General features: G+C 32.2%; 1 protein-coding gene across 1 annotated transcript in view; it reads left to right on the top strand.

The window, feature by feature from the left end:
* The window catches only part of CSMD3 (CUB and Sushi multiple domains 3), a gene marked incomplete at its 5' end in the record, with an annotated part of 448,395 nt that overhangs the window by 305,355 nt on the left and 126,247 nt on the right, over positions 1–16,793 (top strand). Inside the window, 2 exons of the mRNA XM_039219338.1 lie at positions 14,689–14,807; positions 15,917–15,986. Coding sequence (XP_039075269.1) covers positions 14,689–14,807; positions 15,917–15,986 — 189 coding nt within the window. The remainder of the gene's footprint in view (positions 1–14,688; positions 14,808–15,916; positions 15,987–16,793) is intronic.

Raw genomic sequence — 16,793 nt, 5'->3', positions numbered from 1 at the left:
GGATATCATCTCAGAAATTTGACTTCTTTATAGACAATACAGTTACAAAGCAGCATGTGTTTTGATATTTATTCATAATATAGATTATTAATTATAATCACAAAGAAATTGAAGAAAAAATTTTAAGTCCCTTCTATACAACTTTTGCATTTTTAAAATGTTTTATTGAATGCTAAAAAGGTCCTTTATTTGTATGAGATACATAATATAAGATCAATAAAATTTAATGGAATTGCTTACCCCATTATCTATAATTCTTCAAATGGTTCTTTTGGTTAGAAACTCTTAATTATGTTGAATAAATGAAGGAAATTGAACCATTCCCCAAACAATAAATAATAGGTATTAAAAATGCATAGCCATTTACTTCTAAGAATAAAGAATTGAGAGTTTGATCTTTTCAAGGGAAAATAGTGACTAATGTATTTAAATCTCACAAATTTAGGCCATGAAAACCAGTATCTTTGAGAGAAAAGACATGCTAGAAATATAATTTAAGCATCTTTAATCCTGGTTTCTAATTTAAAGAGTAGAGTTGATTACCTAACTTTGTCAAGGAAAGTCTGATAAGAGCTGTAGAGGGATTAGAAGATAAATGAGATCAACCTCTATCCTAATCAAGAGTAAACTTTATTACATGAAGTTTGTTTTTGTTCTATATTTGTGATTATTTATCTGACTATGTTAGGAGTTAGTTTTGGCTCTATAAAGTAAACAATCAATGAATGCTAGGATTTTCTAAGTTAGTTATCTGGACTCAACTCAAGAATATGGTAAAGAACTCCCCATTGGTAATGAATGAGTATAAGAATAAATGATGTAGCCATGTATATTATATGTGCAGATGCTTTGAAAACTAATACTTTTAACTCTCCCAATAGTCTAGAGGCTCCTCACCCCAAATGACATTTAATTTGTTAGCTTTGAGTTCACACAATTTAAAGTATGTATTCACATAATGATTCTTTCGCTTAAAACTGATCGCTTAAAAACTGATCGCTTAAAACAGATACTTCTTAAGAATTAGTAGACATCTTGATTCTCTACTTATGAGAAAAAAAAAAAAAAAGAAAAAAGCTAGGTACTGTGTGTAGGCAAGGTAAGGACAATATTCCTTGTATTTTTCAAAACCCACACAGTGGAATCTATTAGAACGTGATAAGATGGCCACCAAAATTTACAAACATTGTGTTGAGGACCCTTAACTAACACATCAAATCATTTGCTGGATGTTCTCTTTTACTTGAAACAAAATTCTAAAAAGCTTCCTGGGTTAAAATAAATACAATAAACAACACCACTACTATAAAAAGCATGTAAAATTGCACTAAAACATTAATTTTTTATCAAATCATAACTTGGTAGAAAAAAGTTAAAATGTTGTCCAGGTAAAAAAAAAAGACCATTCTTTTTGTGATAATTGATTAAATGTCTCACTAAATAGTTACACTTGGTAATGTCGTCATATAAGAATGCCTTCATTGCATATCTTGTGTTCAAATAAAGCTAGGGGAATCTAAATTTAAATAGGAGCTATAAGTAGAAAGATGAAGAAGTGTAGAGAAACAGGGGGAAAAAATAAAGTTACAGAGTGTAGGAAAGAAGAGATAATTAGGACCGTGAGACAGATAAATAGAATAGAGAAGAGGAAAAAAAAAATGATACATTTAGTGGACAGTAGTGAAATCAGTGTCAGAGAATGCCTAATGTTCTTTTAATTAATTAAACATTTTGGAATGTTCTTCATGTTTTCAAATCTATTTTCTAATCAATAAGGACATGAACAGAGTATTTGTGAAATACTGAGTAAGTAAAAGGCAATGGAGGGGATGTTGAAAAAGGAAATTTAAGTCCAGTTTTAGGAAATTGAAATGACTAATAACTTATGCTCTAGTCTTCCAGAACAAATTTATATAACAAGCGATGGCAGTATATTTGGCTGCTTTGTTACTGACAGATTGAAAAGCAGTTACAATACATTTGGTGGCTCAAATCCTGCCTGGAGCAGCTGTGGCTTTGGTGCAGCATCCAACAGAGTAACTCAAAGGCTGTCTGATCACTCAGTGCACACTCGAGTATATCCCTTCCAGAAACACTGGAGAATACATCCAAACACAGTGGCTTGGATGTGTGTGTGTGGGGGGGTGTACAAGTGTGTGTACAAGTGCAAAAATCGTATCTTGTTTGTGGAAGAAGTGTCTTAATTTCTGTCAAGTTTTGAAATCTTCCCTTAATGAAAAACATTTATTTTGTGGTAATGCAAGAAACTGACCACTTGCAGAGGTGGTTATATTAACTAGTCATAAAAATTGTAAAGAGCTTAATTGTTTTCCGAAGACTCCCAAATTAGTGATTGAGATATAAAAACACAAAGGCCTCAGTAAGAGGAAACTATTTTTTAATGAATATAAATAAAGACTATGGAAAAAAACTCATATCTAAGTTTTTATACTTATAAAAAGCAAAATGCTCAAGCAGTTGGGTACTAGGAAAATTGTGTGTATGTGTGTGTGTGTGCGCGCGTGTGCGTGCGCGCGTGCACGGGCACACACGCACCCACATTATAAAAAAGATACTTTTATTAACTTTTCTTCACTGAAAAGACACCTATTTCAGTGCATTTCTTGGGATTTCATTTCTGGAAGCTTCTGAGATAAAAGTTCTGCCCATAGGGTAACATAAGGAGGGAATCACAATGGGGAAATAACAGTCTCAAAATCTCATTATGGATACCAGCAACAGATGCCAAAAACATTAAGGTTCAGTATAAAAAGGACAGATTTCATGTTTGTTTGTTTTGTTTTTAACGAAGAAAGTAGACTCTTCCTATATTCCTAAAGGATGATTTTAAATCATAAAAGTTTCAGGAAACATGACAGGTGTTCCTCTGACTTGGGAAATGGAAAATTGGCTGAGATTCCTTCCAACAAGTGAGTATATTCTCTGTCTGATTTTCCTACTCCCTCTTAGGAAATGAATTCTAGATTATCTAACAGTACAATTACTACACAGATATGCCTTGCTTTTTACGTACATAGAAGGTAAATGCTGACAAATAGGATGATTGTATCATAGTGATCGTTGTCTCCTTTAACTTAAGATCATGACATTTTAACTTAAGACTGCCTGACAATTATGATTATGATTAACATCAGACAAATCTGATGTTCCTTGAGTCCAATGTATCCTTCCCATGCCTTGGTCTCATTATTTCTAAAGACCCATTTTTATCATTTCATGTCATTGTTTTCCTATTACCTATTAAAGAAAGGCAACATTCTTTAGGCTCTAACTCCAACAGTAATTTCTTGTGTCATTTTTTACCCCGTGTCTTTTGTAAGATTTCCCCATTAATCAAATAAAGTAACTGTTTGTTTCCTAGATATAACATGCTTTTCCTCTTTTCTCCTCACCCATTTATTTCCTCCAGCTGACATGCCCCATTTTTTCCCCTTTTCTAGCTATACAGTCCTTAATTTTATGTATTACCCTAAATCTTAGTTGATCCAATCAGCTCATTCTAGAAGTGACTTTCTTCCTTTTTTGGATTCTGATACCACTCCTTCACCCCCTAAATGTGTTTTATTTATTAATTCAGCAAATATTTACTGAACACTTATGTGTCAGGCATAGTTCATATTCCTGAACAAAAGAGACCATATCCTCTAGTCTTCTTGGATGTTGTAGTCTACCAGATGAGCACATAAAAGGCAAAAATTTAAAGTTTTTAAGCTTTAAACGTAAATTATTAAGCTGTAGAGCACTTCAGAAAGTGACAAGTCATAGAAGAAGATAGATGGAGAGTTGAGTGATCCATAACATCAGGGCTGCAGAGATGATGTTATGAAGGGCAGACCTTCAAAAGAAGTGGTATGTGAGCACAGGCTGGAAGACTGCAGTAATAGGCTTTTCTGATATGTGAGGAAAGGGTGTTTTAGAGGATACCCAGAGCAAATACCCTAAAACATAAGGATGAAGAAGAGCAAGGAGGAGAAGGGAAGATGGCAGTCTTATAGGCTATTGTAAGGATATAATTTTTCCCTACAATTGAAATGGAACTTGTTAGGAAGTTTTGAGCAGAGAAATGACATGCTCTGACTTATAAAGTACAATAAGGGGCTTTGCAATTACAAATGTTTAGGTAATTTTAATTAGTATTTTTGAATTATTTCTCAATGAATATTAAGCTATATGAGGGCAGTATATTGTGTATCATTTATTTCTGATATTATACAACACAATTTTGTATTATTGCTTCTACATACCCAGTGAATACTTGCTAGAAAATTGGGGGGAAAAAGAGAGTAACTACATTTACCCAAAGGAGATAACTATATATTTGTGTAATGATACTACTTTTGTATAATTGTGGCCTATGACTTGGCTATTATCACCCAGGTACCCAAAGTTCTTACAGCCAACAAGCTACTTATACCATGTATGCCAGTTTCAAATAGGTTCTTTTGTCAGTTACTTATTAAAGATAAGGACTGGCCTTAAAAACTATAATTTTGTAGTTAAAAAAACTACTTGTTTTTGTACAACTTTGTTTTCTTCTCAGGTATTAGTCTGTATTTTTAAAGAAAATTTCTATGTAGCTGGACAAAAGAAACTCATACATTTTGCCTTTTAAAATTTTTGAAGCAAAGATAACTATCTCATAATTTGAGATACTAAATTTATTAAATTTATAAATTAAGTAAACATACTAATATTTAAGGCTCACACTTGCTTGTCTATCCATGATGGCTTTTAAAGTGTGGAATATCTATAGTACAAGCAGCCATATGTATCAGAGCATTATAAACCATAAGCATTTGAATGACTGCTAAGATTCCTCAATGGCAGTTACCTCCATCATGATTATTGGAATCATTATAATATCATCATTATATTATAAAGTTAACATTTTTTTCAAGTGTCGAGTATATGTCAACATAATATAAATGTTTTATAGATATATCTTTACATAATTTTCCCCACAAACTTGAGTCAGGTACTAGCTTTAATCTTATTTTATAGATGACAAAACTGAAGTTTAGATGATAATCTCAGAGGTCAAAGTAAGTGAGTAGTAGAGGTGAGATAAGAACCTCAGAGAATTTTGGAGCACCTGACTGGCTCAGTCAGTTGAGTGTCTGACTCTTGATTTCAGCTCGGGTCATGATCTCATGGTTCATGGGATCTAGCCCTGCTTCAGGCTCCATGCTGACAGCGTGGAGCCTGCTTGGGATTCTCTCTCTTCTCCTCTCTCATCCCCTCCCCCACTCATGCTCTCTATCTCTCTCACAAAATAAATAAACATTTAAAAGAAAGCCCTCAGAGAATTTGAGGAACAAGCAGTCCTGGCAGCTATATTATTGCTCTCCTTACAGTTTCCTCACATAATTTTCCATCTCCATATTGCTTCCCAAATATAAGAGCAAACCCACTTGTATATTCATCAAATGTTTGTTGAGTACCTACTAATTATTAGATACATTTTCTAGGTGTACATTCTACAGATTTGTATAATATCTAGCCTTAAAAATCTTCACACAAATGGTAAGAACATGCAAACAAATAATTTCAAAATTACAGTGTAAACACTGTAAGTGTTGTTAAGTAAGTTGGTACTTCTCAGATAATTGTGCGTTATAGTGATTGAAGTCTTGTAAAAAAATCTAGATAAGATCCCACCGCAGAATATCAAGTCAGTTTTCTGAATTCAGCCAAATTTGCACTTTTACCAGCCTCCCAATATCATGGTTACCAAAGTATGAGGACATCTTGTATAATTTAGGTAATGACTAAAAGAAGGTAGTAATCAAATCTGTTAGGCATTACTGGTAGTGGAGTCAGGGAAGATTTCACCAAAGGGTGAATAGAAGTCCTGTCGGCAGGTAAGAATTAAAGTGTATATATGGAATTAATTTGGTACTTTTCAGGGACCTCTAGAAATGTAAGTGGATATAATATGAGCATTTATTATAGAATCAGACTTAAGTCTCTGCCCTGGCAATGCTGTTTGACAGCCAACACTAGGCAATTCCTAAGGTTCCCTAAAAAACCAGTTTCCTCATCCGTAATATGGGATAATATTATCTAACTTGAAATATTGCTTCAAAATTAAATTATCTCATCCATGTGAAAGTATTTATTATATAGTACCAGGTCTATAGCAAGTTCTCAGCAGAAATTGCCAAATGGCATTTTAAGTGCTAGAAGATAGATTAAGGAGGAGGCAGACACTGTCTTTTGCAGAAATAGGAGACACATTTAAGGGTTTCAATTTGGAAAATAACATGATTAGTTTTAAATTTCTGATGGGCCATTTTATTTTGGAAAATGGAAAATATAAAGAGAAGAGTTCTAAAGAAAGGAGTTGCAATAGTTCACATGAGAAAGTCTGAAGGAGGTTATTGTGGTTGTGTAAAGATTTACTTAGATGTTGGAGATGAGAGAGAGAGAAGAGTAGAAGATGATTCCTAGATTTCTAGTCTTTTGTTTTGGTTTTTACTTTAGATCCTACCACTCTTTATAGTCACAGCTTTGGTTTATCCCATTGAAGATCTGGCCTCTCAATTCACTGGACTTTTTCTTTGAATTTTAGGTCTTAGCTATTAAACTAGATAATTCAGGATCAACCAAACCACTTTTATTTACTTGTAATAATTAGACCTCACATCTTACAGTCAGATCTGGGAACCAAAAGAATTTCCTAATTTAATTAATGAAAATGCTAGTATATGCTTTCAAGAGTGAAATGTGTATTGAAGATGCACATGGTACTATTTGCAAAGTAAGAAAAAATAGCAGATGGATACTACATGTGTTATATGTGTGTATTTTTTAAAATTTATAGTCATGCTGCTCAAATTATGCTCTCTTGGAGGTTACAGTTGGTCCACAAAAAAATTGATTCAGGGCAATTTTTCTAAATTATAGACACATAAGGTAGTAAATATACATTTGGAAATTTATTGCAATTACTTTTTTTGAAATTTGATGTCTTCTGATTTTATGTTAAAAGATTCAAATTACCTGATATGTAACTAGGTAACCAGTATTAATGGAAAGAGTAAGAAAAAAAAAAAGAAAACCTTTCATTTCGCTTTCTGCTAATATCAAAAGAAATTGAATGTTGAAGAAAAGGAGGCAAGCAGAATGGAAGAAGACATGTTTGCCTAACAACCTTGGAAAACACAGGAAAACTAATGCAAAGATATTAGAATTCTGGAGTGTGGAGGTTACATTCTTCTCTCTCAATAAAGAAAAGCTGAAACATTAATTGAGGCTCTGATTAGTATTTTGCTGTTTTCTATTTAAAACATTTTTAATGTTTTATTTATTTCTGAGAGAGAGACACAGTGTGAGCAGTGGTGGGCCAGAGAGAGAAGGAAATACAGAATCTGAAACAGGCTCCAGGCTCTGAGCTAGCTGTCAAAACAGAGCCCTAAGCGGAACCCTAACACATGAACTGAGATTATGACTGGAGCCGAAGTCAGATGCTTAACCAACTGAGCCACACAGGTGCCCCAGTATTTTGATATTTTCTGACTGGAGTTATCATAAGTTGACATAAAGCTACATTGTTTTTTGTGTTGGAAATGTGTGGCTGGTTTAGTAGTCATGTCAATAGACATAGCTGCTCTGGGTTAATATATTTTTTTTACCAAGTATTGAATTTTTCTGTCTAATGATCCACAAGAACGTTGGGAATTAATTCTTAAATTGACAATTTGTGTCTTTTGTTGTTTGGTAGGTTTTAACATATGTGATTCTGGTTGTGATTGTATGTCTTGCATAAATATATTTTTTTGCTAGGAAAAATGTCCCTAGTACATGGGATGACATTACACTCATCAATTGTTAGGAAGCGTCCGTACAGAGAATTTACAAGCTCTAGTTGCTCTACCACTTGGATTCTGTTAGAGCGTCATCATTAACACTTTAGGAATGACAATTTATGCATTTAGGAATGACAATTTATGCATTTCACATTTCCTGAAATGTATTTCCGTACACATTTGTATCCTACTCTACAGAAAATTCTAAAGGGACATGGAAAATTCTAAAGGGACTGCGGAGCATCTGTAAATCAATGAGTACTTTTGGTTTTGAACTTATACAATGCACATGTTTTAAAAGGGCAAACTACATGCGGTAATGGTGTTTGCAAATTGAAGAGCGCTCAAAGATCTTAGGACATAGTGCTCTGAGAAAGGAAAAGGTATATGTTACAATCATGAACAGATTTTTCTCTCTTCCTAAACCTGAGAACAGTCATGATACATGCCACTAATAACTTCCTGCAAATCCTGGGAAAACACAGGTGGTCCGAAAATGCCTTTCCATCCCACATCATAGTGGAAGGGATGGTCTGAATACCCAAAAGTATACAAATAGTCATGAAATAGTAAATGCCTAGACATGTATTCATTTAACTCTAGCTTATAAATAACAAAAGATTCAATTCAGCACAGTAGTTATTTTACTGCTTTCCATCCTTGAGCAATATGCTTAAGAGATAATGCATTAGGTCTTAATGAGTTTATTTTTATAATCACTAAAAATGGTTTCCTCCCTTGGGCTAATTAAATAATTGATTTTTTGAGAAAAAAAATAGTGATTTTAAGATTAATTATGTTTTTACTTAAACTAATTTTCTTGTTCTAACTAGTTTATGTACATCATCTCATACAATGTTAATTGTAGAAACCTCTCCTGCCCAAATTAAATTATAAATATTTGTCATTTCTAATTTCAGTTGCCATTAACAGAATATATTAAATGCAAATAAGTTTAATAGACTTTACAAATATATCTAACTCCTTAACTCTATAAGGCCATTAGTTTTATCACAGTTTTCTCTTTCTTTTCAACCAAAATTTATTTCCTGATCATCTCATTGACTTTTTACCGCTTTGTGGTGTTGACTTAAAAATAGTTTTAGCCTAAGTTGTGAATTCTAGAAACATTGTGGTTTTGTATTTCTACACTTTCTCTGGTTGTATCTTGAGCTAATAACATTTGTCCTGGTCTGTTGATTTTTCTTCCAGTAAAACCAATAACACTTTAGCTTATACAGAAACTTTTTGTTAGGGATTAATCACAAAATTAAAAGTACTTAAGTTCTTGGCATTTTATATAATATTTTTACATATTTTTTAGTATTCCTAGAGTATGTATGTGAAACTTCTTGATCTTAAACATACAGACATCCTCAAACATCTTCTAACGACAAAAGAAAACGTATCCTTTATCTAGAAAGTAAAAGACAACCTGACTTCCATGCTTAAAACCACTAAATGTTAGTTTTTATGTCCCTACCGCTTTTTAAGTTTTATGCAGATCTTATTTTCCTTCAGTGTTATGATATTTCTATGAAGTTGGTATTTTTACACCTCATTTTATAGGTGAGGGAACTGAGGCATATAAATAATTATAGACGTTACCTAAAAGATTACAAAACTAGTGCAGATCAAGGTTGTGTTCTTAATAACTCTGAAATTTTCCTTCACTACTCACAGGGGGAAAAAATACAGTCCTACGCTGGTTGAGATTATAAAACTATTCATAATGTATACCCTGTCTCCCTTTTCAGCTTCATTTCTTGCTGCCTTTTCAAAACAGTAGAATGTAATGTGTTTTAGGGGAAAAACATTCCTCTCTTTTCCATACAAGAAGGAAAAATCACTTAAAACTTCATTTATTTAACATGCTACCTTATCTTCCAGGACATCACAGTCACCTTATACCTCGTTATCATGAGTTGGTAAAATATATAATTTTTTAGTAGGGTTATCCTGCATGAAATAATAATTTAAACAAAGGTTGGCCTTCATTTATTATGGCTGTTCCACTACACTGTAATCTTTTGAACAGCTGCATCTTCTGTTTCACCAAATGTTCCTTTAGAGCCTGGTTGCTTATGCTGCTAATATTTCTTTGCATTTCTGACATCTAACATGATACAGAGTTGACAGTAGGTGCTCAGTAATTGCTTATGTCAGATTCTATTTAACATTTTATCATTTAACTTAGTTTACATTATTCTATAGACTAAAATTTGATAAGCAGCTTCTATTACTGAATATTTAATTAATTTTTAGGGTAATGCTAAGTTAAATGTTAACTGAAGTAAGAACAAGTAAAGTAAGTAAAAATTTAAAGATCAAGGTAAATGTGAGTGAAGTCTATACATCACAACATGTTCCTGACCCACTGCTGCCTATCAGTGACTATTAAGTCAGAATTGTTCCTTCTGAAAAAACTTATTTACAAATATTCAATTTGCATGTTCCATTATAGATATTTGATAAATACTTGTTTACCAGATTAATTAATTAATTCCAAGGTACATTACAACAGAACAAAGTCTGTGTGCTTGCCATTGGAGTTTTCTACAAGTCCTCAAACTATACTCCAGCTCATATTGAATTCATCCTTTGATTATCAACCAACTTCTGTGTTCTTATTCAGACTGTTACAGTGATAAACAGGGAATGCCAAATGGTAATTCTAGTATACTTAAAAAATCCTCTTATAGTATAAACATAGAAACAATATTTATCTTCAGTCCATTATTTAGTAAAATTTAAAATTGAAGACATGCAATATGTTGAAAACAGCAAGACTTTCCCATCACTGAATGCAACTTTTGTTCAAAGACACATGATTCAATTCCTGTTCCTTTCTTACATGTACACAGGTCCAATATTTTGGTTTTGATTTTCAATAAATTTATACACAGGTTGTCATGTCAAATTTGTAAAGGAGCTTTGCCTTTAACAAAACCATTTACCAGGCGCCTTAGCAGTACTTAAGCTTTCTTCTTCTTCCTGTCTGCCTCTTTCAAGCATTAAAGACTTGTTAAAATCTTTAATAAATATATATAAATATATACAGAGTATACAATAGGTGCTCAGTAATTGCTTATGTCAGATTCTATTTAACATTTTAGCATTTATATAATATATATAGTCAAGATGATCAGATATAAATGATACGATTTATGATTAAGAGCATTTTTACTGCAGATTGATTGCCTTGTGAACAGATTGGAAAGAATAGCTTTTGGTTATAAATAAATGGTTATAAATAAATTTTGGAATGTGAAGAACTGAGGTTTTGGCATTTTCATTCAGGGTAACTGCCTACAGTAATTTGACAGCAGACATAACTGTGCAATTTTTGATATGGATTTGTCACTGGATTCATTTCTGTTTGTTTTTGGCTACAAAAGCAGATCAATCGATCCAATTCTCATTTCAAAAATTCACCCAGAGAGTATCTTTGATTGCCAATGCCAAAATTTACACTCATAAAGCTGCAAACGACTCAATATTTTGATTGCTTTCAATAAACAGGAGAGAATCCTTTGCAATATTTTTATAAAAATTATCTTTTCTTTGTTGATTCATACAAATTACCTATTGATTTTGTTACTTATAAATAAGTGAAAATAATTCTTAAGGAAGACTTTTTAAAGAGGTTTTAAATTGAAGTGTAGTTGACTTAGAATTAATATTAGTTCCAGGTGGACAGCATAGTGATTCAACATTTATATACATTATGAATAATCATCACCATAAATCTAGCTACTTTAAAATTATTATTTAATCACTCAAGAGTTTTATTTGTTTAAATAAAAAAAGTAAAACATGAACTGTAAGGTTTTCAGATCTATCTGTTTTATCTTCTTTAGTGTACATAAAATAATTGGCTGAATAAAAATTGGCCATCCGTGACTCCTGTGTCTGATTACCTCATCACCTTACTTTCTTCCTTGAAACAATCAATTCAACAGATTAGCTGGTCCAACTCAATCTTTCTCTTCTTTTTTCTAACTAAGTCTCTTCTTGAACAATAGAAAGGAATATATTCTTTTACCCTCAAATTATCTATTAGTACTAATTCATCTAATGGATGAGTAATTTTATTATTTATAAAAAAATTCATGTTCATTATAAAAATTTTGGAAATACAGGAACATACAAGGAAAGGCATACAAATCACCAATAATCTCATAATCAAGAATCCTAACATACTAATATTTGACATATTTCCTTTTACTCATTTTTCTCTGATATTATATATATAATATATATGTATATATGTATAATTCATATATATATGAATTTTAACTTAAAAATTACTATTACATAGTTTGGGTTTATATCATATTTTTAAAATTAAAACTTATAAAATATTATTATGTCCATATTTATTATGTGTAAACCTCACTTAACAATGAAGCTCTCAATACTCTATAGTATCACTATAACATAGTTTTATTTTGTCCTCCTCCCAGAAAAGGAAATCATCACTTCTGTATATTAATAGTTTTCTGTGTATATGACCCTGAATGAGGTACTTGATAGAAAAGAAATATGAACATGTACAAAATTTGGCCTTCTTAGTAAGAATGACTGCAAGAATGACCTTAGTGATAAAGAGTAATAGATGTACTGTTCAGGACTCCCCAAAAAGACTAAGATTGTACGAAAGGAAGGTGAAATTTTATTTATAAGACATATATGTTTATATAATAAAAATCACTTTTTTAAGATATTCATTCAGTCCTGAAAGGGCTCCATGAAATCAGATAAATTTAATGTGGAAAGCCCATTAGTGGGTATTAAATGAGATTAAAACAAATATAAGTTTCTTTCATCACTAGATCTTAAAATCTACTTAAAAAAGGAAGCAAGACAGAAACCTTAAAACTTAAAAAATTTTTTAAAGTAGGTCACACTTTAATAGTAACTTATCTTGCCTTGGTCCAGAAATTCAAGATTTCAAAAAAAATCAAGAGATATGGAACAGGATGTATGTTTAGAGACCTACCTAATTGAAGCACAGGGCATTGGAATTCCAGTCCATGGACTACCCTAACCTCCTCTAGGATTACCTCAAATGCACTCCCAAATGACCAATTTACTCTTCCTCTTTACTGCCTGCCTTTCTTATCTAATCATAATTCTATCACGATGGTGCTCTCATGTCATTTTCCGTCCTTAAATGTGACCTAATTTGGCATGGTTTTTAGCTACTCTGACCATTGTTTTGTTAGACAAAGAAAGTATCTTCCAGTTGCAGAGGTAGACATTAGTATTTATTAAGAAATTATCAAAATAGGGGTTCACTTTACTTTTCATATTATTCATTCATCCAATCAACTGATGTTTATTGAGTACTTCCATAAGATGCTGTGCTCTAAGCTGCCCCTAAGAGTTTCTATTCTCTGAGGGGAAATAAATATTGAACGACTAATTACACAATTATTTATTCATTATTAGTTTATATCGAGCACCACAAAGGAATGTAGAAAGAAGTGCTATGAGAGCATCCGTCAGAAGGAAATATCAAGGAGTGAAAGAATGCCTGAAGTATTGTAACTGTTTAGGATTTAATTTTTAATGTTTTCTCATGAAAATAACATATATCTAATGACTTTGGAGTGGTGACTACTTCCTCCTATAATTTAAATATGCATTAGATTAGCTTCAAAATCTGAATTACACAGAAATGGATAATAAGCCTTGGCTTTTGTTGAAAATATGTCAGTAAAAGAAGGACAGATATCATATGTTTTCACTCAGATGTGGAACTTGGAAAACGTGACAGAAGACCATGGGAGAAGGGAAGGGGAAAAAAATGTCACACAGAGAGGGAGGCAAACCATAGGAGACTCTTAAATACAGAGAACAAACTGAGGGGGAGGGAGACAGGGGAAGATGGATGATGGGCATTGAGGAGTGCACTTGTTGAATGAGCACTGGGTGTTGTATGTAAGTGATGAATCATGGAAATCTATCCCCAAAACCAAGAGCACACTCTATATACTGTATGTTAGCTAACGACAATAAATTATATTAATAAAAAATAAACAGTTTATAATAATACATTCAGATATTTGGAAAAATATTTTGGCAAAAAGTACATTTTTAAGACTTTAAAATATTTTAGGAAAACAATTTAACATTTAGTATGTATTTATCCCATAAGTTGAAAAATATATTGTTAATGTGAAAATAATGGAAGTGTTTTGCATTATATAATTGTTTCCCCTTCAGAAATAAACTGATTTCAGGTGTAACCAAAACTTTTCAGGTCTCATTGAGCTACACATTTTTCTCATTTTAATTTATATTTGGACTACAAGTCTTCCTTACAAATACATTTAAAAATTTTTACATGTATAAGTAACTTATACACATGTCTTATAAATTAAAAAGCCCATTCTATATTAAGGAAGAAAGAATCAGGGGATATGGACTTAATAGCAAATAGTTTTTTAGTTATTTTATCAATACTTTACAAATATAATTTTATTTTACTCTCAAAATAAATTATTCTTTTATTTTTATTTAGGAAGTTTTTTAAAGAAATATTTAATTTTTGTTTTACCATGAAGACATTTAGGCTTGGAGTTAAAAGAAGGCTTTAAGTATAATCACATAGCCATTTAATGGTTGGTACCATGAAAACTAAAGAAACAGTTTTATGGTATAGTTCCAGAGTGCGTTTTAACAACTACAGTCAAATCTTGTTCACTTAAATGTTATTCACAGAACATTCTTAATGTCCCAATGTAAAATCTAGTTTTAATGATAATGGTATTCAATTTTGGTAATTTAATATGCATAATTTAAGCATTCATTAAATGAAAGTTACTTATGCTATTATTTTTATATTTCTTAGCAATTGGTTTGGATTCCTGTCCTGAACCACAGACACCTAGCAGTGGAATGAAAATTGGAGACAGATATATGGTTGGTGATGTGGTGTCCTTTCAGTGTGATCAAGGGTATTCTCTTCAGGTAAGGCGATTTTTAAATTGCAGTTTTGATATGCATTGCTTTTTCAGAATATTTTAACAGAGCAATGATTGATATTCCAAAAGGTTCAAAACAATATTGATTACGGGGCGCCTGGGTGGCTCAGTTGGTTAAGCGCTGACTTCGGCTAGGGTCGTGATCTCACAGTTCGTGGGTTACAGCCCCGCGTTGGGCTCTGTGCTGACAGCTAGCTCAGAGCCTGGTCTTTATTTCCCTCTCTCTCTGACCCTCCCCTGCTCACACTGTCTCTCTCTCTCTTTCTCAGAAATAAATTAAAAAACATTTTAAAAAATCAAAACAATATTGATTTCAAACCATGTAGCATAAGAAGTCAAAGGTACTCAATTTGTTCATAAAACCTATACGTGAAAGAAATTACGGAATGGACTAAATGTGTTTTTTTATGTTTATTTATTTTGAGAAAGAGAGAGAGAGAGAGAAAGAGCAGGGAAGGGGTGGAGACAGGGAGAGAGAGAATCCCAAGCAGTGGGAATCCCACCATCAGTGCAGAGCCTGATGTGAGGCTCAAACCCACGAATCATGAGATCATGACCTGAGCCCAAATCAAGTCAGATGTGCAGCTAGCTGAGCCACCCAGGCGCTCCTGGACAAAATATGTTTTGTTTTCAAGTAAGCAAAAATTATATTTGAATCAAAATTAGTATTTACTTTGTGCCTTTTTTTGTATTCACATAGGATGTAACAACTGAACTCCTGAACCTTTTAGAGTCTTTTAGATGTGAAAATAAAAAACTAAGTGCTAGTTAAAGCATTTAATGAAACTTCCATGATAATAAATTCCCCAAATTAGTGAAAATCAACTACAAATACATTTTAGAGGGTCTCAAATTTATGGCTCCATAAAAACCTTTCTAAAGACCTATTAAGAAATTGAGAAAAAATATGAGGCAGAAACTATTTCATATGTTAGGTAAATAAATTCCTTAGGGGAAGCAAAATTAAAAACTAATAGTTTATAGTCTTTAAAGTTGTATTATAAGCTATTAGTCTCAGAAGTATAATCAGTACTTTGTTATATTAATTCAGTCTTTTAAAAGTGAGTACTGGACTATATTTTCTTATTTATATAGGGTCATTCTCATATTACATGTATGCCTGGACCTGTAAGAAGATGGAATTATCCAATCCCAATTTGTTTGGGTAAGTTGAGGAACTGGAAATAATGTATAAGCTTTATCAAATTTTAAAGACACACCTTGTATATAATATTCTTCAAACATAGTTCGCCTTTTGTCAAGTTTTATGGAAATTATATTTTGAGATAAATGTTTCACTTCATTTTTATTTTATCTTATTTATTTTAAATTTTTAGAATTTTTAAATTCAAACTTCAATACCAATGGATGACATTAGCAATTGAGTAAAGGTATTAGATTTTTTGATCCGTAGAATTTTTTCTGAGTATGATACGATAGATATATCCATAGATCAGAAAAAATAAGTAAATATCCATTGCTTGCTATTGAGCCAGAAACAATAAGGAATCTGAAGTCTACCAAAGGGAGCATGACAGTCCTTGAAATGTCTTCAGTAGTGACAGGCAATTTAGATATGGAATGTACCAAAATGGCCCTTGGACCTTAGAAAGGATGGGACTCAACTTGTGCCCTAACTTAATGCTTCTTCCAGTTAATTCCATCCACTTCTTCATTTTTTTCTCTTCGTCATTTCTAGTGTCTGTATGTAAACATTAATATCCTGGGCTCTACAGAGTATGAGAAAGAAATATGAGGTGTGATCCCTATTTCTAAAACATTTATTTACCATTTAGAGTGGTAGAAATAAAAGACATGAAATAAGAGAGTAATTTAGTTCTACCATTGACTACATATTGAATTTCAGGAAGATGAGATGATGTTGACCCAAGTCTTTGGGAAACATAGTCAGCCCATAAAACTTAAACAGAGTTTTAGATGGTAAGTGTAGTTAAGATAAATATATGAAGAA

Source organism: Hyaena hyaena, unplaced genomic scaffold, assembly GCF_003009895.1.
Source record: "Hyaena hyaena isolate Hyena2069 unplaced genomic scaffold, ASM300989v1 scaffold_809, whole genome shotgun sequence".
NCBI classification, from domain to species: domain Eukaryota; kingdom Metazoa; phylum Chordata; class Mammalia; order Carnivora; family Hyaenidae; genus Hyaena; species Hyaena hyaena.
The sequence above is the reverse complement of the archived record's forward strand: the minus strand, read 5'-3'. Positions and strand labels throughout refer to the sequence as shown.